The following is a 21,947-nucleotide window of genomic DNA, read 5'->3' on the forward strand; positions in this document are numbered from 1 at the left end:
ATTTAGTGTCTCCCCGGGACCCAAACTTACAAAATACATTATGAATGAACCACTTAAGACTTAAGTGGTTCACCTATTTTTATCCCTTTTTTTAACCACTTAAGTCTTAAGTGGTTAAAAAAAAGGTGATAAAAATAGGTCCTGAGTCCTGACCCATTGTTTAATAGATAGCTTTATTGTCATTCAACAATACATGAATATATAATTGGATAACATTTTGTTCCACTGGCTTACTAGAGGCCTAATCTAAAATTGCTCAGTTAAAAGAACTGATAGCTAAAATACTATACAATGCTAAATACACACTCATAAATAAAATCACAGTGCGTTCATAATGTAACATAAATATTGCACAGCAAGGAGACCTCCGCAGCTTATAGGATAAAGGTTAGGGCGGGGATATTGCACTTTCCTTTTTTAAAGTTTTTAAATGCCTGTTGTTTCATGGCATGTTGGTAAAGTGGATAATTAGTCATTTGTGGATTTGCCAATGAGTTGCTGTCTGATGTTTTTCAGGATTCAACTTCTGATCTTCTCAGAAGTCAGTTGTTGGCTGTGTGTGTGTGTGTGTGTGTGTGTGTGTGTGTGTGTGTGTGCGTGTGTACTGTATAATCGTGTGACTCACCTGTTGCAGGTCTGTGGACAATAGACATGAACATTAATGTCGGAGTCTGTGGGCACACAATTGATATTGTGTGTGTGTGTGTGTGTGTGTGACGTGTGTGTGGGGGTGTACCTGTGTGTGCCTGCGTGCCTGCGTGTGTGCCTATCTGTGCGTGCGTTTCTGTGTGTGTGAGTGTGCGCACAAGCTTGTGTGTGTGCTGATTTTGTTTGCAGTCTTTTAGCAAACATGCCTTTTAATTAACTTATGTTTGCTACCTGATCCCTCCATAGTGACTCCTATGTACCGTGTTAAATTTGATTAAGCTAACTGGCAAGGCTTGGTTGATTTAAACCCCGAAATGTATTCCTATACTCAGCATGTGCAGCACACACACCCCCAGAGGCCAGAGACATCGGTAAAGGTGGAGCACATTTTACATTCAAAATGATAGTGCTCGTTTAATGGAAAATAAGTGCAAATGTAACTGCGTTTCATTCTGTTTTTGATTTTCCATACGACAAATCAATGCAAGCTTCCAAATCGACATGGTGTAAGATACACAATTAAGATCCAAAATGGGATATAAATAAATAAATAAAAAACAATGACTGTAGATGATTGATGGCATTGGCATTAATGGCAGCTAGGCTATGGCTTTCTTTAACCCCAAATGTGCAGTTTAGGATATTGGTTAACAAATAGTAAAGGCTAGCATTTTTGTACTTGGAGCCTTTAGAGATATTGAATAATATATATTATTAAGGGGCCAAGCCAGGACGGACTTTGGTCTCTTATTGTATTTGTCTGTTTTGTTCTTCTCCCTGATACAGCGGTGTTGTTGAGCAGCCTACACTGCTCAATTCACACAGGGTGTGATTTATCTTACCGGCATTGCTTGACCCCGTCTTATTGCTGCTTGCAGCTATATTTAATATTTTTTGTCTTTGTTTAAAAAAATAATAACATTTTGGACATCATTCCGTCCAATTCCGGCAAGTCAGTTCAGCAGACAGGCCTGCCACCTTGGCTGGAAGCTGGGATGTCAGCCTCATATATTTGTCCTCTGAAATGCTCAGTTACAAGATCTTTGGGCAGAGATTATCCACCGTGCTCTCCTGTGACGATGGCAGCGCTTTTGAAGCTTTTATTCAAGCCTTCGGTGGAGCCCCAGACCTGAGACACGTTTACCTACAGCGAATCCCGCTGGTAGGAGAGCAAACACAGGATCCAATCTTTCACCAGTTATGTAGTTGCTTAACCATGGACCACAACATCCCCCTGGATATTTCTGGAAGGCAAATTGACTGCCGTTGTAATGGGTGGTCAAGAAAATTACAGCACTATTGATTGGCTAATGTTCAACATGGATACGTCGATAGTGTGTCTGAGAAGCTAAGAAGAGCTTTAATAAAAAATGACCTGCCTGGAGCAAGTTCACAGAAAGCACAGTCACATCGTGAACTCGAAATCACAAATCTCTTCCATCGTCTGAGATGCTTTACAGAACACAGCAGGGTTGAGCGTTTGTTTTTCTGCCTCCCCTTTTCATTGAACCACATATGCAGTGTATTCTGTCTTTTTATTTGTTCTGAAAGCCTCCATTTTAATGGTTATGCATGCTGGGTCAAGTCGGTATTTTGATGTTCACTTCAGAACAGTGGTCCAATCAGCATGGACATACATAGGATATCAAGCTAGCTGGTTAGTTGGTTAGAGCTGAACAAATGAAGGTGGACAGTTAGAGGGAGACGAGAGATAAAAGGAGAGGGAGAGACATGTTGATGAGAGAGAGAGAGAGGGGGGGGGGGGAATGAAATAAATAAGAAAGAGAGAGATTGGTACCAATTATATTCCTGAGAGAGGAATAGTCATAGAGGGCCTGGTTCCCATGGCAATATCATCCTGGACTGTGTGTGTGTGTGTGTGTGTGTGTGTGTGTGTGTGTGTGTGTGTGTGTGTGTGTGTGTGTGTGTGTGTGTGTGTGTGTGTGTGTGTGTGTGTGTGTGTGTGTGTGTGTGTGTGTGTGTGTGTGTGTGTGTGTGTGTGTGTGTGTGTGTGTGTGTGTGTGTGTGTGTGTGTGTGCTTGCGTGCGTGAAATGTGAATAGGGACTGCACAAGAGGCCTTGAGACAGTCTACAGACACAGGATTGGACGAGGCCATTGCGTCAGCCAGCTCCTTGAGATGCCACAGGAGTTCAATAGCACACCATTGTTTACCAATGTTCACGCCTGCATTTACATCAACTCTCTCATCTCTTCTCCAATGTCAGCATGCATGTCTGTTGTTGTTATGTCCTGTCCTTCAATATTCAAAGCCAGTAAATAAACAGAACCATGTCCAAGCTTTTGCCAGACCTTTGATCTCAGTGCAACACGAGATGTCAAGGCACAATCAGCAATGAGCTGTACGGTTATAGAAAAGACTGAGCTGTGACTGTGCTGTTACTACAACTCCAGCAAGTAGACAAAGCCATAATAATGCATAGTCTATTTACATTTTTACGGGTAATTTAAATTTTTAATACAGTACAAAAATGTCTCTGTAGGCCTATGCATATTCAACAGTGATCATCCATCAAAGTTGTATAGTTATCTGAAAATAACGCACACCCCATACAGAATACAGAATCTATATTTGTAATTTCAGGCAAATTGTATAAAAGTACCCAAAACAAAACAGATCTTGTGTGTCATCGATGGTTACACCACTGTATATCCTGTCAACCTCATTCACTCATCTCCCTGTGCCCCTTGGGTCCCTTTCTTCTGTCCTCCATGTCCCACCCAGGTGAAGTGTCATGGCGGAAAGGAAGGAAGGAAGGAATGAAGGAGGAAGTCAGAGTAGGGAACATAATGGCCCTGCCTTGATGGGTTGAAGAGCCCTCTCTCACTTCACAATAAGCTATGAACGACAACATCTAAACCACCAAACTCTAATTTGTCCTGGAGAGTGCAAGACAGGGAGAGAGAAAGACAGATGGGGAGGGAGGAAGACATACAGTAATGAGAGAACTTAGAGAGAGAGAGAGAGAGAGAGAGAGAGAGAGAGAGAGAGAGAGAGAGAGAGAGCTCTTGAAGACAAAGACTGAGATTAGAGTCAGACTTCATGCAAAGGAACAACATTGTGTCCTAATTAGTTTCCCTTCAATAACCACCAATCCACTTTGAAGATTCCTAAGCTGTGATATTTGAAGAGATCTTAGCAGCATTGCTGATTTGCTAAACATAATTTATAAGACAATCTCATAGACAAAGAGGCGTAGAGACAGCCTGACAGACGGACGGATGGACAGACAGATACTTTAGAAAGTGACAGATAGATAAAGAGTCAATGGATTAACATCTCATGAAAATATATTTGCTTTCCATCAAACCAATGGAAATCAGAACCCCTCCTTTCCTTTTGACATCCAACACAATAGAAAGTGCTGTGGGGTGTTTAAGTCGGAGGAGCCAAAGCCAGGTCACAACACAGCCTCAGAACATCAGCGGGATTACGATTTGCGAGTTATCGAATAAAAACCTCAAAATGCCATTAACGCGAGACAAAAGGCAGAACAAAACAACAAGAGGATCGTTGCTAATTCAGCAAAGGGAAATCAATGGTCTTTTTCCTGTTTTTCTGAAGCTGTCGAGGTGCGGTCTGTTCAGTGGCCCTTAGTCCCTCGCCTGTCAATCCCCCCCCCCCCCCAAAAAAAACCCCAAAACAAACTGGTGGAGAAAACGAGGGCTGAGGCAGGGCCTGTGAGGGCCACAACCGCCCAGAGCTTCACACCTCGGAGCGGGAAGTAGGATGTGGAAAAAACAGTTACTCCAAAAATCATAAACATCTCACACTTCCGCTGTCAGCTTTGCTCTAAAAATACTCACCTTCACCAGCGGCCTATGCAAATACCAGAGGCGCCATTTATTTTTTCATCTGCTTTGTTTTCTCTCCACCCCCTCACCCCTTTTGTTCTGACTACCTCGTCCTCGTCCCCCTTCTCTTGTATACGTAGAGTACATGACAGAGCCTCTCTTTATCTCTGCTCCACGGTGTGTGTGTGTGTGTGTGCGTGTGTGCGTGCGGGGTGGGGGGATAAAACCTATTTAAAACTGACTGCAGGCAAAAGTGGAAATCCACGATTTGAAGAAATGCCGTTTTTCCTCCTTTTTCCTTTGATGGCACTCCTGGCAGAACACATTTGAGATGTCTGGTGTTGAAACTGCATCACAGTACAGTATATGGTCCTGAGTTGAAACGGTTACTGCAACGCTTTCAGAGAATTTGACTTCCTCCCTAGAGTTTACATGTGTTCCTTTGAAATGGGTGTTCTTGGAACCCAAACGAAGACGTCACTTACCCCATTGCAATGCTGAGAAGTGAAGGCTCTTCAACTAAGTCACTCAGGCCTGATCCAGATTTAGCAAGCTCGGTGGTGTCTCAAGGTGTCGGTAGAGACAGCGCCCCTCCGTCACAGTCTATGGGGAGGATTTCAGTGTAATATGTATGGTTTTGGGGTTTTCTAGGCGTGTATATGTACAGGAATGCCAATCCATGCTATTTCACCGTGTTTGAAATTGAACAGCCATCAGCGTCAGGGACCCTCCCTGTCCGTTTGCGCCTGGGACCCGGTATAATTGGAGTTGATGAATTGCACGTTCATCAACTCTCAGCCCATTACAGGGCGCTATGATGGAGCCCGCGAGGATGTGATTGCGATGCACATTGCGATTCATAATGCCCAACAAAGATATTCATGTAAGTGTCGTCGGGGACAAAGCCTGTGACAACGGTAATGAATCTCCCGCGCTATACCTCTCACTTTGTCTCCCCTCTCTCCCCTCTTCCTCCTCCCTCGCGCCTTCCTGCTACTCTTCTGTTCATCAGCCCTTTTCCCATTCAACAACAGTCTAATTGCTATGGGTCTCTCTCTTCTCTTCAGACTCTGCTTGCCATGCATTACCCATCCCCCCCCCCTCCTAAACGGACTGGTGGTCACCCCATTTCCTATTTTTTTCCCTTGATTGATTCTCACCTTTTCCATTCTTCCCGCTCACCTCATTAACCGAGCACCGCATTCCCTCGTTTCCTCTCTCGCTTTCGCAACCCCCCCTGTCTTCCTGTCCTGCCGTCTCCGCGACGACGGCCCCCTCTAATGTGTAGTTGTGCCGCCGAAGCCCCCGGAACATTTCTGTAATTAGAAGCCAACATAATAGAGAGGGTTCCTCATCAGTTGGGGGGGTGGGGTGGCATGGGATGCAGAGAGGTGGAGGGCCATCCATCCATTCGTCCATCCATCCTCCAGTTTAATCAGAGGTGCACAATGGGATATCACCTGCGCCCAGTCTCAGCCGATGGAGAATGGCAGCAGCACCGTCACAAGCCATTGGGGTGAAGCCCTTCTCTGGATGTGCCTGCTCTTTAGAGACACACACACACACACACACACACACACACACACACACACACACACACACAACCCCCCCTACTCCTTCAGCCGCCACTCCGCCATCGTTGTCTCTGTTAATTTCGTTCCCCTGGGAACGAGGGCTCGGGAACCCATGAAGAATCAAGCTCATTTAATGGTTTTTATTTATTTATTTGGAGGTGCTTATCCAGCATGCTGTTCCTTATTGGTTTTCCTTCTGAAGTCCCCCAGGGATTATGGACATGTGTGTAATGTGTGTGTGCGTTTGTGTATATGCACCTGTGCTTGAGTGCATGTGTGTGTGCGTGCCTGTGTGTGTGACAGAGTAAAGGATAGATTAATCTCTGTCTCAAACCTCCTTTAAGCCTGAATTATATAGTCGTGTGACGGTCCCCTGTGCCGAAAAATTGCTGATGCACAAGCTCACTAAGTGTCGCATCACGAGTCTCACGACATGTTGTCTAGCTGTTTTTGGCACAGGGCACTGTCATATACGAAATAGTGCAAATGAGGCAATATGCTTTGGAACTTAGCTCCCGTTTTGCAGTGGTGGAAAATTGCATGCTTTATTTACTTAAGTAAAAGTATCAATACTGCAATGTAGAAGCGCTCTGTTACAGGTCTGGTATTCAAAATGTACTTGAGTAAAATGTCAAAAGTATTGGTATCAAAATGTATTTTAAGTACCAAAAGTAGAAAGTACTCATTATGCAGAATATCCCATTTTAAGTTTTCAAATATTTTCTTTCAAAAAATAGCGCAACGTATTGTGAGCTTGTGGATAGGCTATTTTCAAATGACCGAAATAGGGCTGAAGTGGGTATTGCATGTTTTTTTAATTGGCCTAATAATCATAATAATCTACAAAGTAACTAGTAAAGTTTTTGAATAAATGTAGTGGAGTAAAAGTACAATATTTGCCTTGATCTGAGATGCATTGGAGTAGAAGTAAAAGAATTGAAAATTGAAAATACTCAAGTAAAGTACAAATACCTCAAAATGATAGTTAAAGGACCACTTACCACTTTTCAACCTATCTTCATATCATCATCAGGCAGTTTTCTAAACAATATTTAAAAAGAAAATATTATCGTGAGAACGATGGCTTCCATTTTTGCATTGCAACTTTTCAGGAATAGAAAGCCTGCAGATTCTATTAGCTTGGATTCCCCATCGATGATGTCACTGGTGGACAGGTTTCTGAACTGCCCACAGCCCTCCTATGAGACACATGAGTATAGAGGAAGAAATGGTGGTATTTTATCATGATCATTAGGATCAATTATATGAAGATAGGTTGAAAAGTGGTGGAGTGGTCCTTAAAGTACAAGTAAATGTACTTAGTTACTTTCCACCACTGAACATGAGTGACCCTCTCTCTCCCTTCTATCTTGGCAGGATCCGTGCACATCCAGACACACACATACACACACACACACACAGTGGAGCCATGGGCTGTGGCCTGCGTAAGCTGAAACCCACCGGCGACGAGAACAGTCCAGGAAAGATCTACTCCACCCTGAAGAGGCCGCAGGTGGAGACCAAGGTGGGCGTGGCCTACACCTACCGCTACCTGGACTTCCTGATCGGGAAAGATGGTAAGAGTTCATTTAAAGGTATAGGGTATGAGGGTACATGGTTAAGAGTTCATTTAAAGGTATAGGGTATGAGGGTACGTGGTTAAGAGTTCATTTAAAGGTATAGGGTATGAGGGTACGTGGTTAAGAGTTCATTTAAAGGTATAGGGTATGAGGGTACGTGGTTAAGAGTTCATTTAAAGGTATAGGGTATGAGGGTACGTGGTTTTCTTTGGTTAAAGATGGTAAGAGTTCAAAAGGTATAGGGTATGAGGGTACGTGGTTAAGAGTTCATTTAAAGGTATAGGGTATGAGGGTACGTGGTTAAGAGTTCATTTAAAGGTATAGGGTATGAGGGTACGTGGTTAAGAGTTCATTTAAAGGTATAGGGTATGAGGGTACGTGGTTAAGAGTTCATTTAAAGGTATAGGGTATGAGGGTACGTGGTTAAGAGTTCATTTAAAGGTATAGGGTATGAGGGTACGTGGTTAAGAGTTCATTTAAAGGTATAGGGTATGAGGGTACGTGGTTTTCTTTGGTTAAAGATGGTAATAGTTCATTTAAAGGTATAGGGTATGAGGGTACGTGGTTTTCTTTGGTTAAAGATGGTAAGAGTTCATTTAAAGGTATAGGGTATGAGGGTACGTGGTTTTCTTTGGTTCAAATGTGCGTGATTGAGTGATTGACTTTATTTAAATTCTGAAAAACATCTCACCACAGCATGAAACAAGAACTCCAGAGGATAGCACTTAAAAGCATTACTAAAATTATTATCTACACTTGTAGAAGTGGTCCTCTGTGTAAAACGACAAAATATTACAATGATATTGTAATAACATTAAAATAAACACATGCAATCTAGTATTGCCTGCAGCTAAATCAAAACAACACTATTTTGAAACAGTCTATGTATTACTGTTCCTCGGTAGCTCTGTCCACAAATTAACACAGGAGTTTGCAGTGTACAGTTAAAGGCAGTATATTGTTTTGTTAAAATAAGTGTTAAAAAGATCTAGGCCTATATTCTGATACTACTAGATATGTAGAATAGAGTGTTTGTTCAGAATACCAATTCAGGATACCAATTGTATGCAATCACTCAGGTTCCACACAGGATACAGGATAACATACAGTAAGTGCATTTGGAAGTGATGATACAAAGAAATGAGCAGACAAAAGTGGAACTGGAAAGGAATATTTTAGGTGATGAATGGGTACACCTAAAACCCACCTAAAAATGTATTTTCTGTTTAAAGAGCAAGAGAGACGGAGGAGATCCATATTGCGGAACAAACACTCTATAGCAATGATTACTACTAGAATAGAGTTTTAACTTTTTTAACAAAAAACGTTTCGTTTTAACCAAAAATCACATCACCATCACAAGCCCTACATATATATATATATATATATATATATATATATATATATATATATATATATATATATATATATATATATACTCATGTGAATCTCTCAAGTCACCCAACAAAATAACAAGCAACAGTTTTGATGTGGAAGGAATTGTGTACGCTTGTCATGGGCTAATAATAAAAGCCTTCAATAATACAATACATGGCCTGCATGCAAATTTATATCTCATTATGCCCGGCTGAGTCTGTTGCTATTTCTGAGACCTGAGAAATCTGATCGCGGAATGTTGAATGTTGCAAATGCAATGTTTGCTGAATTTATGAGCATATGTTTCTGTGCAATTTGTTTTTTTTAGTGAGTGCTGGGTGTAAAGCCATTGATTTATCCTGTACTCTTTAGTATGGTGGTTGCAGTGCGAAATGTTGTGAGCTTATGTATATCTCCTTACTTAGATTAAATGTTGTGAGCTTCTGTATATCTCCTTACTTAGTGCACCATCATATTTAAATGTTGTGAGCTTCTGTATATCTCCTTACTTAGTGCACCATCATATTATCTTATGTATCTCCTTACTTATAGTGTACCATCATATTATCTTATGTATATCTCCTTACTTATAGTGTACCATCATATTATCTTATGTATATCTCCTTACTTAGTGCACCATCATATTTCACATGTAAAACCCAAAGAACCAAATGGGCATTGGTCCCTTATTGGTCCATTTGGTTCCTGAGGTGGCCAGTAACGGTTACAAATGTAACCAAATTGACCCGTACAAAGGAGGGTCCCTGAGATCCAAACTAACATTACTCTTTTACCCTGAATTTGAACCCGGTTTCCTACATAAGTGCTGACATTTTTACCATTGAGCTAATATAGCTTGCACACAATCTAATTGACACAATCTAATTGTCCCAATACAAAAGCAGGGAGACAAAATACAACCAACCCAATTGTATAAATTAGATTGTATTAACATAGCTACAGATTAGACTAAATTAAATGTATTCCTAAAGCCAATTCTCCCATTGTGAGCTTGCAGATATATGCTTTTTTGAACATTTGTGAAAATATCTGAAATTAGCTATGTTTTATATTTATTTTTAATTTTATTTATTTTAATCTTTAAAATAAATAGATTATTTCTGGAAATTATTTCTGGAAAAAAGTAAAACAAAAAAATAGGAAAAAGAAAGAAAGACAAAAGAAAGAAAGAAACGTGTGACCCATAAAACCACGTTTGTGACCTGGAAATGGGTCGCGATAGGGAACCACTGGTAAAGACCATATTATTTTAGGTCACAGCGGTTCAAAGCCCACAACAGTGTCCATCCCCATCCAAGCGTCCTTGAGAAAGACACTGACATATGTAGCCGTCCCTGCACTCTGACCTGTATAGATTTATGTGAGTCTCTGAGGGATATGAAAAGAAATACGTTACTCCACTATTTATCTCATCCTTTCTGAAATGACAAAACTCTGCAGTATAATGAATGGAAAAAATGTAACAAATTATCTCACAAATATAGCACCTCCATCCATGCAATGAGTGCAGATCTACTGACCACACACACATGCACACGCACGCACACACGCACACGCACACACACACACACACACACACACACCCCGCCATGCATTTAGATTTCTGTATCTCAGGAAGCAACACCCACCTCCTATCTCATAAACACCTTTGACTGAGAAGAGAGAGGAAGGGCCCCAGCAGGCCCTGTGCCGCTGTGTGTGTGTGTGTGTGTGTGTGTGTGTGTGTGTGTGGCTGGGATAAGGAAGAGTGCAGTGAGCTATATATAGCCATCACTCGATTATTTCTCTCGGAGACGGTTCTAGTTGAAAGGCCAGTGAGGCGGAGTGGGTGGGCAGCAGACGGGAGGTGGGGGTGGGTGGAGGATGCTAGGAGATGAAGGGTGTGGTGCCATGGCCCTGACAGTTGATTAGTCTCCATTAGTTTGTCAGACTGACAAGACTGGATGTATGAGGGAGCCACCGCACAGGGCTGTCTGGAGCAGTGCTGCTCAAAGTTTGTTCCAAGGCCATGGACTCCCAGGTTTCCTTGACTGGGTTCCAAACGGAGAGTGCACATCTCTCAGACTTACAGGTGTCCTTCAAATGTAAAAGTTTGAGATTTTTTGATTGATTGATTGATTGATTGATCGGTTGACGGTATCCGGAATGCTCTCCTTGTGAAAAACACACTCGCCCTCATTTTTTTCTGCCGACCTCACGCCGACCGCTCCAGTGCATGGAGCGGTTCTTCAATTAAATTTCTTACTGAGAATAAGGTTATACATAAGTTTAGGGTTATGCATAGTTTTACTGGGGTTAAGTTTAGGAATAGAAACCACTGGTCCTGAGGCGATGGAGTCCAACCCTGTGTTAGGGGGCGCCACTGCTCTCCTCAGTAAACTGGCCAGCCTGTGTTGGTTTGGCTTGTGAAAGCGGTCTTCTGTTTTGTATTAGATCCGTGGAACAGTAGGGATTTGGTGTTTGTTCCATAATCCCATAATCAATTTTCTTCATTCCTTCCGTATCTCTGTCACCTTGCCTGTTGCTGTGTCCTGGCATTTTTTGTTGTTGTTCCCCCTCACTCTATCTTCCCTTTCTGTGCGTGCCTGCGTGTGTCTTCGCGTGTGCACACGCGTGAGATGTGTGTGCCTGTGTCTCAAAGGATCATATTAAGAGAGAAACCAGTGTGTGTAAACCCCTGTGGCCCGAATCTTTTCACTGCATCAGCAGTTTTTCAGGGTTAAGAGTTAGTGTGTTATACTCATGGCTGTAATTACCTTGTACCGGGTTTGTAAGTGAAGGTAATGATTCATGTTTCCAGGCATGTTTTCCTGCCAAAATGCATGTAAGACAGAAAATGTATGCGATCGGATGTATGTGTAAGGCCTATTGCTGTATATTGAAATGAAGGGGGGGGACAAAACAAATATTTCATTATTATGTTACAACTGAATTACTGTACACAAAAAATAATAAAAAGTATTAATTGTTAAATAAAACAAAACAGCACTTGCTATTTGCATTACATCCAGTTTCAGAACCTTAACTTACTAAACCCCTGGAAAGTAAATAGCTAATATGGGCGACTGATACACCAGTGACTAATAGCCTATTAGTTCATCAGGTTATAGTTCAATCAGATTCATGGCTTTCATTTACCTTCAAAATTGCCTTTTAAACAAAGCACAGAATCTGTTTGATATTGAGATCACGACCTCACAAGGAACAAAGAAAGTGATGAACAATATTGCTGTGGTGCACTGTGTGGAAAGAAGCCATTTAACGACATGGGGAAAGGGACTTGGGGATGTGTGGCACATTTTATTTCCAAATATGTGATTTGAAATGTTTAAAATGTCAGGAGAAATGAAAAAAAATAAAACTCATTCTATTATGTCGGGTCTTTCTGAGCAGACAGGCAGCAAATATGGCAACAGAGATGTTGTCCTTGACATCAAAGCCAAGAGCAGACATGTATGCACACCCATACAGCGCACATGCACGCACATGCACGTACGGCTGCACGCGCACACATACACACGCACGTGTGCACGCACACACACACACACACACGCACACGCACACACACGCGCACACAGCCTCACATACAGGCTTAGACACACCGTTTGATATCATCTTGGGAAGCAGACACATAATTTATATGCAAAACCCCCAGAGCCTGAAGTCCCCTTGTTAATATGAGCCTTTGCAACCGGGGCAGGTGAGTGACATACCAAAGCAGTCCCCCCCACACTCCACTCTGCTCAATGCTGTGTGGATATAGAACGGAGCTAGACCAGAGGTCAGCAGGAATTCAGCAGACCGGAGTGGCTTTCTGTTGGGAGATTAGTCCTGAGAACGCTGGGCTGGAACTGAGATTCATCCCCTGGATTCCCACCCCGAGAGGTGGAATTGAATGGTGGCTTGTGAAGGGGGTGAAATGACATTGAAGAGTGAATTCACGGTCATCTGGTTTTTACATTACATTTCCATTATATTCTCACTGAGCGGGTCGCGGATCACCTCCATACTCGTATCAGAAACCTACTTGATTTTCCACACATGACTGTGGCCTTCTGAAATGTGTGTGTGTGTGTGTGTGTGTGTGTGTGTGTGTGTGTGTGTGTGTGTGTGTGTGTGTGTGTGTGTGTGTGTGTGTGTGTGTGTGTGTGTGTGTGTGTGTGTGTGTGTGTGTGTGTGTGTGTGTGTGTGTGTGTGTGTGTGTGTGTGTGTGTGTGTGTGTGTGTGTGTGTGTGTGTGTGTTGACCTGAAGATGGATGGGGATTGTAGTGTTGCTGGGCTGAAAGAGGAAAATATATGAATAGTGACTGCGGTTTATTGGTGATTATGCAAATAGTCAATGAATAATCTCTTGAAACAGGCCAAAGGGGAGCTTTGTCAGTGAAGGTTTAATATGATTATCATAGAATTATGGGTTCTTTCAAAGAAGGGCCTTAACTAGACTTCAATAGGCTCTGTGCATAATAGTAGTCCTGGGTTTCCAGAAGATCACATACCGGTTTCCTATTCCGGGTCAGTTTTATGTTTGTTTAATTGGCTCAGCAGAAGTCAGCAGATTTGAACTGTTAACACGTGAAGGTGTCATATTTATTATCGATTCTGGTTCTGCTTATCGTTTCCGGTTCCCTATTTCGGTTCCAAAATGGTATAAAATAACTTAGCCTATAAGAGGTCAAATGTTCAACAAAAAGCTTTTATTCTTTTAAGCCTTTAATTTAAGACATATTAATAGACTAACATTCTCTCCTTTATTTAACAGTTGAGTGTTGAGCTGTTGAGTGGTTTTCTATTTACCAGCTGCTATGCAATAGCAAGCTGAGTCTATAATCGATGTGCAAGCTAGTCCAGCTGGTTTTCCCATTTATTTATTTATTTTATGTATTTATTTATTTGACAGGGACAATGCTCATTAATCAACATTTCAGTTTTCACTTCCATGTAAATGTGCCAGAGTTAGCCATAAGCTGACGTATGTGCGCACCGCAAATATGTCCGGGCGAAAACGAACGACTCAGAACACAATAGTAACACCTTAGATAATTTTGGTTCCTACTTAAACTACTGAGCTGAAACTGACACAGAGGCAGTTATAGCGGACCCCTGCAGATAATAACAATGCAGCTGGTAATTCAATTCATTGATTTAATCAATTCTTGTTTTATCTATTCTGTATTTACCTCTTACTACTACTACTGGCAATGACAATGACATTAACAAATATATGCCTTAGACTCTGAGCAATATATCTACTGTAAACAGCATCAAGGATAGAATCAAAAGGGAGGACAAATAGTAAATAAATAGTGCGTGACTGTGCATGTCTGTCTCTGTAGGAACCGATAGGGAGAACCGAAATTGTTTTAATCGGTACCCGTTACCCAAGAATGTTCGGCTCGGTATACCCGTTACCCAAGCATGTTCGGCTCGGTATACCCGTTACCCAAGCATGTTCGGCTCAGTATACCCGTTACCCAAGTATGTTCGGCTCGGTATACCCGTTACCCAAGTATGTTCGGCTCGGTATACCCGTTACCCAAGCATGTTCGGCTCGGTATACCCGGTACCCAAGTATGTTCGGCTCGGTATACCCGTTACCCAAGTATGTTCGGCTCAGTATACCCGTTACCCAAGCATGTTCGGCTCGGTATACCCGGTACCCAAGCATGTTCGGCTCGGTATACCCGTTACCCAAGCATGTTCGGCTCGGTATACCCGGTACCCAAGTATGTTTGGCTCGGTATACCCGTTACCCAAGCATGTTCGGCTCGGTATACCCGGTACCCAAGTATGTTCGGCTCGGTATACCCGTTACCCAAGCATGTTCGGCTCGGTATACCCGTTACCCAAGCATGTTCGGCTCGGTATACCCGTTACCCAAGCATGTTCGGCTCGGTATACCCGGTACCCAAGCATGTTCGGCTCGGTATACCCGGTACACAAGCATGTTCGGCTCGGTATACCCGTTACCCAAGCATGTTCGGCTCGGTATACCCGGTACCCAAGCATGTTCGGCTCGGTATACCCGTTACCCAAGCATGTTCGGCTCGGTATACCCGGTACCCAAGCATGTTCGGCTCGGTATACCCGGTACCCAAGCATGTTCGGCTCGGTATACCCGTTACCCAAGCATGTTCGGCTCGGTATACCCGGTACCCAAGCATGTTCGGCTCGGTATACCCGTTACCCAAGCATGTTCGGCTCGGTATACCCGGTACCCAAGCATGTTCGGCTCGGTATACCCGGTACCCAAGCATGTTCGGCTCGGTATACCCGTTACCCAAGCATGTTCGGCTCGGTATACCCGTTACCCAAGCATGTTCGGCTCGGTATACCCGGTACCCAAGTATGTTCGGCTCGGTATACCCGGTACCCAAGCATGTTCGGCTCGGTATACCCGTTACCCAAGCATGTTCGGCTCGTTATACCCGGTAACCAAGCATGTTCGGCTCGGTATACCCGTTACCCAAGCATGTTCGGCTCAGTATACCCGGTACCCAAGCATGTTCGGCTCAGTATACCCGGTACCCAAGCATGTTCGGTTCGGTACCTGCTTGGTCCCGAGGTTCGGGACCCACCCCTAATGACACCTTCTGGAAACTCGGGACTACAGTTATGCACAGAGCCATATACAAATCAGCAGTACCGAGTGAGAGCTGTTTAACTGCCTCTGGTGTCTACCTCAGTCTCTTGTTAGTGCCACATTAAATGGGCCCTGTGAGTGTTGTGCTGTTTTGAAGTAGTCGAGCAGCAAAATACCATGGCATTGTTTGCTGAGACAGAGATGTCAGTGCAACGTTAAATAGCCCAACATAGTGAGAGCTCAGCAGGTTTCATGTGCTAGGCTTCAAATGAGCCTAACTGCTGACAAAGTTTTTATCAACAGGAAACGCAGATTTCGGTTCAGTTCCTTCCCTTCTCTCTCTCTTTCTCTCTCTCTCCATCTCCTCCCCCCTCTATCACTGTAGCAGTGTTCCTCTACCACAGCACTCTTGACTTGTTTGTTTTATTCCCCCCCCCCCCCCCCCCCCTTCCCTCTCTCTCTCTCTCTCTCTCTCTCTCTCTCTCTCTCTCTCTCTCACTCCCTCAGCAAAATGTTCAAGACTGGTCTTCGCTCTACCGGGAAAATATTTACAATATTTTGCACAGAATATTTCCTGTGTCAGGGGCGTATTTATTCTCATTATTGCAGTCAGCTAAACTCCAGTCTGTCAAATATGCTGTGTTCAAGCAAATGTTCTAGTCCTCCTCTCCAAAGAGACTAATATGCAGGTCAATGTTCTCTGTGATGAGCTCTTTGGCCGCGTGAGATCAGTTCAGAAATGTAAAGAAGCAGGCACTAAGAGAGACACAGGGGGCAGAGAATAACACAAACACAGCAAAGAGTGTCCTTGTAGAACTGAACAGGGATTTTCTACTGAAGCATTTTCTACATGATAACGATGTCGTATTGACAGCATGGAACATCTTCAAGGGATTTTGAGATTTCTTAGGTCCCCTGAGGGGATGAAGTCTGAGGTTCATGAAGTCTGTATACAATTATGGAAGTACCTCTGTAATATTGCATTTTGTCGATGTCAGGCAGAAACCTTGTAGATTCGCCATAGACTTTAAATGATTTTTTTTGGTAAAGTATAGTGCTCTACTTCATCATACTAAAGTGTCACACAAAAGACTAAAGGCCATCTACAAGCTCGCATACGGTGCAACGTGTTGTGAGCTTAGATTGTGTCTGTGGGTTTTATAAATACTGACCCAATGAACAGTACTAACAAGAGCTTGTGACTAAATAATAACTACTTTGGACCCATTAAAAGATGGAACACAGATTCCTTTTTCCATTTCCTGAAAAGTAACAGTTTGGGACATTTCCACTGACAGCAATTACATTATAAAGTGTGTGTGTGTGTGTGTGTGTGTGTGTGTGTGTGTGTGTGTGTGTGTGCGTGTGCGTGTGCGAGAGACGTGCTGTGCGAGCGCGCACTCTAGATATCTCTGCTGTCTGGAAGAAACCACCTAATTCAGTTTTGAGGAAATGACTTTTCATTGGTTCAATATTCTTTTAACCAACACAGAGACATAAAGGGTGTTCAAGAGCATTGATTTATGCAAAAAATACAACACAATAACCCCAAAAAATAGGCACGCTGACAATTATGACGCTGACAATGCAGCATTAACAACATGCTACTGACAACACAGTGCAATAACCCCGTCAACACTGGACACTATACGCTACTATTCTGCTTGTATAGCCAGTTTAGTCCTGTTAAACCTAAAAGTTGTTATACATTTCAATCCGGGACAGCGTGTGTCATTCTACAGTTGTTGCTATACATGAAGTTTTTGAGGAAACTTTGGTTAGGATTGAGAAGCCTGCCGGTCTCAATGGGATAGAATAACGTAGTTATGTGGTGTCCAGAGCCTCACCTTTGTGTGTGTGTGTGTGTGTGTGTGTGTGTGTGTGTGCATGCGTACGCCTCCACAGCCTTCCTGGACGCCCCGCCCCCTCAGAGCTGTATTGGCTCTTATTGCCTCTCACTAGGATCCAATATGCCAGTATCGATCGTGTTGAAATGCAATCTGGAGCTTTGATGGCAGTGGAGCAAACAATCTAAATTTAACAAAACACCTCTGACACCCCAGGCTTCACCCGTTAGGCCTTGAAAGCATCTCACCGAAGAGGAACAAATGTATTTATCTTATGATGAGTGAATGAGGGATCTTTGGTGTGGTTGTGCCTATTGTTGGAGACACCGTTCCGTTCCTGGCATGTCCTTCGAATCGGACAGAAGGTACAGGAAGTGAAGTGACCACGCCCTCGACCTCAAGGTGGTATTGGGTTCAACCTGAGAGTCTCAGGCATTTAGGCTATAGCTGATTTTATTTCAGTTAAAGAAACTGACACAGAACATAATTATGATTCAAAGTTAGTTTAATTTATTTTCTTTTTCTCCTCTATATTCTTATAGCACGATAACCCATTTTTCACCCGGTGCCAATTTCCTAAACTGTAATCCTGGGCGCTACTCTCCCTCTGCCAACCTGGGGTGATTCCCGAACTGAGCTCATGCTTCATTCAATGCATGAGGAGCTCAAGCCTCTTCTTATCACCTGGTAGGGAGAGTTCCCCAGGTAGGACGTAGCACGTGGAAGGAACACGTTATTCCAACTACCGTAATTTACGGACTATAAAGCGCACCTGAATATAAGCCGCACCAGCTAAATTTAGGGGAAAAACCAAATGTGTACATATACAAGCCGCACTGGACTATAAGCCGCATAGAGTCCATAGATTAGCCGCACCGTTGTATAGGCTGCAGGGTTCAAAGCATGGGAAAAAAGTAGCGGTTTATAGTCCGGAAATTACCGTAGTTCCTTTCCTCTCCCCGGCCGACCAGGGGGAGGCAGTATAGAGACCAGGATTACTGCATGTTTTTTGTGAGGGTACCTACCCTATGGGACACAGGGAGAACATGCAAACTCCACAAAGAAAGGCCCTTTTGCCAACCCCATAGGGTATGAATGCTGATGACGGGGTGGAGACAACATAACCCCCAGTGCCCCCAGCGTCCCCTCTAGCTGTGAGGTGACAGTGCTACCGACTGCCTTTATATTCTTCTCAACATTTGTCCTGACAATAATGAAACTATGTGAACTTTAGTCAGTTCATGGGACACACAAGCATACTGTATGTGCCTACAATATAGGTTTAGCTCTGTATGTAGTCTTGTGTGAATTGACCATTCTTGCCTTAGATATCATGAAATGGCAATTAAAATATACAGTATAATGCAAACCTTCCTTGTGCAGCCAGTGATAGTGCTCTGTCCTTCCCACCCCATCAACCAGTTCCAATTGAGTGATACAGATGTCAGATTGTTTTTCTTCCAGAAGGGCATTTGATATTTTCTTCTTCCATTCTTGCTGACTTTCTCTAAACATTTCTAGACTTAAAGCCTGGGAGATGCATCTTCAATAAGTGAATAAAATTGCCTTCCGGCCGAGTGCTTTTTGGCAAACTGTGGTCAGAAAAATGCATAACTGTTGCTGTTTGCTTATAGCACTATTTACCTGAATCATTCAAGGCCTACCTGCAATCAGGGCAGGTGTTTTATTACCTGAATCATTCAAGGCCTACCTGCAATCAGGGCAGATGTTTTGTGATCCAATAAAGGGGCACTTCACGTCTTCACCCCTTTTGCAACAAGATCTTATTTTAATGTTGTTTGGGACACAAGAAACACTTTCCTAGAGTTTTTTATATGTGCAATTTAGTGTGTTTTTAGTATTTTAAATGGTCTCACTTCCTTCCTGAACTTCCTCCCCTCTCTCCACAAGGAGGGGCAGTGCACCAAAGTATTATGGTCATTGTAGGAATCAGCAATACAGTCAAAACCTAGTCAAACACACAGACTACATTGTGGTTCTGGTCATAATAGGGTGCAAATGTTGTGCTATTAACATTGAGTGACTGCAGTGTCTTCCAGTAGTGAAATGTCCCTTTAATGAAAGCATGCAGGCTCTCCAAACAGCACGATGACTCAGTAGTATGCTATGTCTGCTGCATGATACGTTCAGACACTTTCACTCATTAAATTGCTTTTTTTTTTGCTTTTTTGAGCTTGACCAGAACACAGTGGGAGGAAAGGCCAACTAATTCAATCCCACAGAACATTTATGTTTATTTTGTATGGCAAAGGGACCATCAGTCTGTTGTTGACTGTCATTTTTGAAGATGTATTAACCACTTTAATGTCCAGTAAAGAAAATAGTCAATCTACAAGCTCACCACGGGTCAGAATGCAGCGCATTGTGGGGTTGTAACTTTGGCTATTTTCATCAAATGTTCACTTATTTTTTGCGGAATGTTCACCTAATATTATAAAATGCTCGTATGGGCTTCATGGGGTTAATCCCTATAATACACAATGCTAATCATCAAATAGCGAAAATCGCAGATCTACACGATAACTGTGCTATGTTTGCCAAATGTTTGCCTATTATGACATGCTCAGAGTAGGGACACACAGATGTAGTGTTTAGATGTAAACACTGTGCAAACATACTGCACAGCTCTCACTGTTGGACTGTCTGTAAACTGAAATTTGTCTCCATTCTGTTATTCAGTCAGCAATTCAGATTTTCACTTTAACTTTGTATTTATTTATATTCATTAAGCCTCCCTTGACAGCCTATTGCTCTAATCACAAACAATAGACAGAGACAGGTGTCTTAATGGGTACAGTTGGCAGTTAGTGAAATTGATCTCACACAAATGCACACACACACACACACACACACACACACACACACACACACACACACACACACACACACACACTCTTCCCGTCATAATCAGCATCATCATCTATCTCATATGTCCGCCGTTTCCATGGATTCAAATCACAGAGGTGGGATGCAGGTTTCCAATGTCGACAGGCCACCTGTTCTCTGGTGGGGTTCCCATCTGCTGAGGGAATGAGGCTCACCATCATTTGACTTCATTACTTTTGGAAGAGACTTATCACTTACAATTAACAATAACCCAAAATTATATCGAAACCATATTCTTTTTTACGAATCGTGCTGATGTAAATAATTGATTAATTGATAAGCAGTTTTATATTTTCTATGTATAGGGTTATATTCTCTTCCAGTGTTTACATTTGTCAGAGTCATTTTTATTCTGATGGAGCTGACATTCTGAATATATAAGTGGAACATTAGGGTCCATGTAAAGGGAGTTAACAGCCGTCCTCTGTCTACAACAGTACCATTCTCACTCAGGGCTTTGTCTCAGCTAGACTTCATTTAGATTACACTGGCATGGTGTTCATTACATCTCAGCTGGGTCTGTTGAACACATCAAGCTTTCTGTAGGTTGTGTATTACAAGTAACATGTGTCTACTCCTTAGAGAGCACTGGCTGTAATTAAAGAGACACCAGTGGCCCTACACAGACAGACAGACAGACAGACAGACAGACAGACAGACAGACAGACAGACAGACACATGCACGCACGGCCACACGCACAGGCACACGCACACGCACACGCACACACACACACACACACACACACACACACACACACACACACACACACACACACACACACACACACACACACCCACAGCATGCAAAGCTTTGAACTGTCACCATTCTAAGCAATGAAATAAAAGTTCCGTAAATAATGTCCTGATTTATAAATCAATGTGCATAAACGCACAAAACACATTTACTGACATTCTGGACCAGAGAGAGAGAGAGAGAGAGAAAGAAAGAAACAGATCTCTTGCTTGTTTTGACAGAGGGGTGATGAGCAGATGAGATTAACTCAATATTTGGTGTTGATTGCACAGACCCGATGCAAGAACAAAGGTGGCAGTGTGACTCACTTCATGACATTGATTTCAGCTGTTTACCTCAGACATTACAACAACAACAGCAACAGCAACAGAGGTCACTTAAGATGTGGCTTCTGTCTTCTGAGTGCAGAGCAGAATTATGCATCACAATCAACAATAAAATGCATTCCAGTGGCAGGTAAACAGCGTTACAATATATCCCAGGCCTATCAAAGAGCCTTATCATCACACAACACATTTGTCTACACCAGGCCGAGTTAGGTAAAATTAGCTTGTGGAAAATCTCGAAAAAAAATGCTTACCACTAGCTTTCTTCACAGATGTGTTCATAAAGGTGTCTACTATCACAGAAAAAATTGTTCCAAGCCAACTCCCTTGGGAAACTTTGTGGGAGCCAATGTCAAATTGGCCAATATGAGCTTGTGAGGTGTGTAAATAGGGGTGCTGAATCCGTTCCAGCCATTACCTTTCAGTAAAAATGACTCCCTGGCCATAAAATGGTATGCTTTTGTATGTCCCAGACATGCGTAATAACTAATATGCCATGTTATGCATAATGTCAATATT

At 42.7% G+C, this 21,947-nt stretch overlaps 1 protein-coding gene across 4 annotated transcripts in view; it reads left to right on the forward strand.

Annotated features, from left to right (window-relative positions):
- Positions 1 to 21,947, forward strand: part of rftn1b (raftlin, lipid raft linker 1b) — a 91,712-nt gene that overhangs the window by 3,076 nt on the left and 66,689 nt on the right. For all 4 annotated transcript variants that reach the window (XM_080767367.1, XM_080767365.1, XM_080767368.1 and 1 more), the window contains one exon: positions 7,414 to 7,613. In XM_080767367.1, coding sequence (XP_080623493.1) covers positions 7,466 to 7,613 — 148 coding nt within the window. In that variant the 5' untranslated portion in view covers positions 7,414 to 7,465. The remainder of the gene's footprint in view (positions 1 to 7,413; positions 7,614 to 21,947) is intronic.

The sequence above is a fragment of the Protomyctophum bolini genome, assembly GCF_963924005.1.
Source record: "Protomyctophum bolini genome assembly, chromosome: 7".
NCBI classification, from domain to species: Eukaryota; Metazoa; Chordata; class Actinopteri; order Myctophiformes; family Myctophidae; genus Protomyctophum; species Protomyctophum bolini.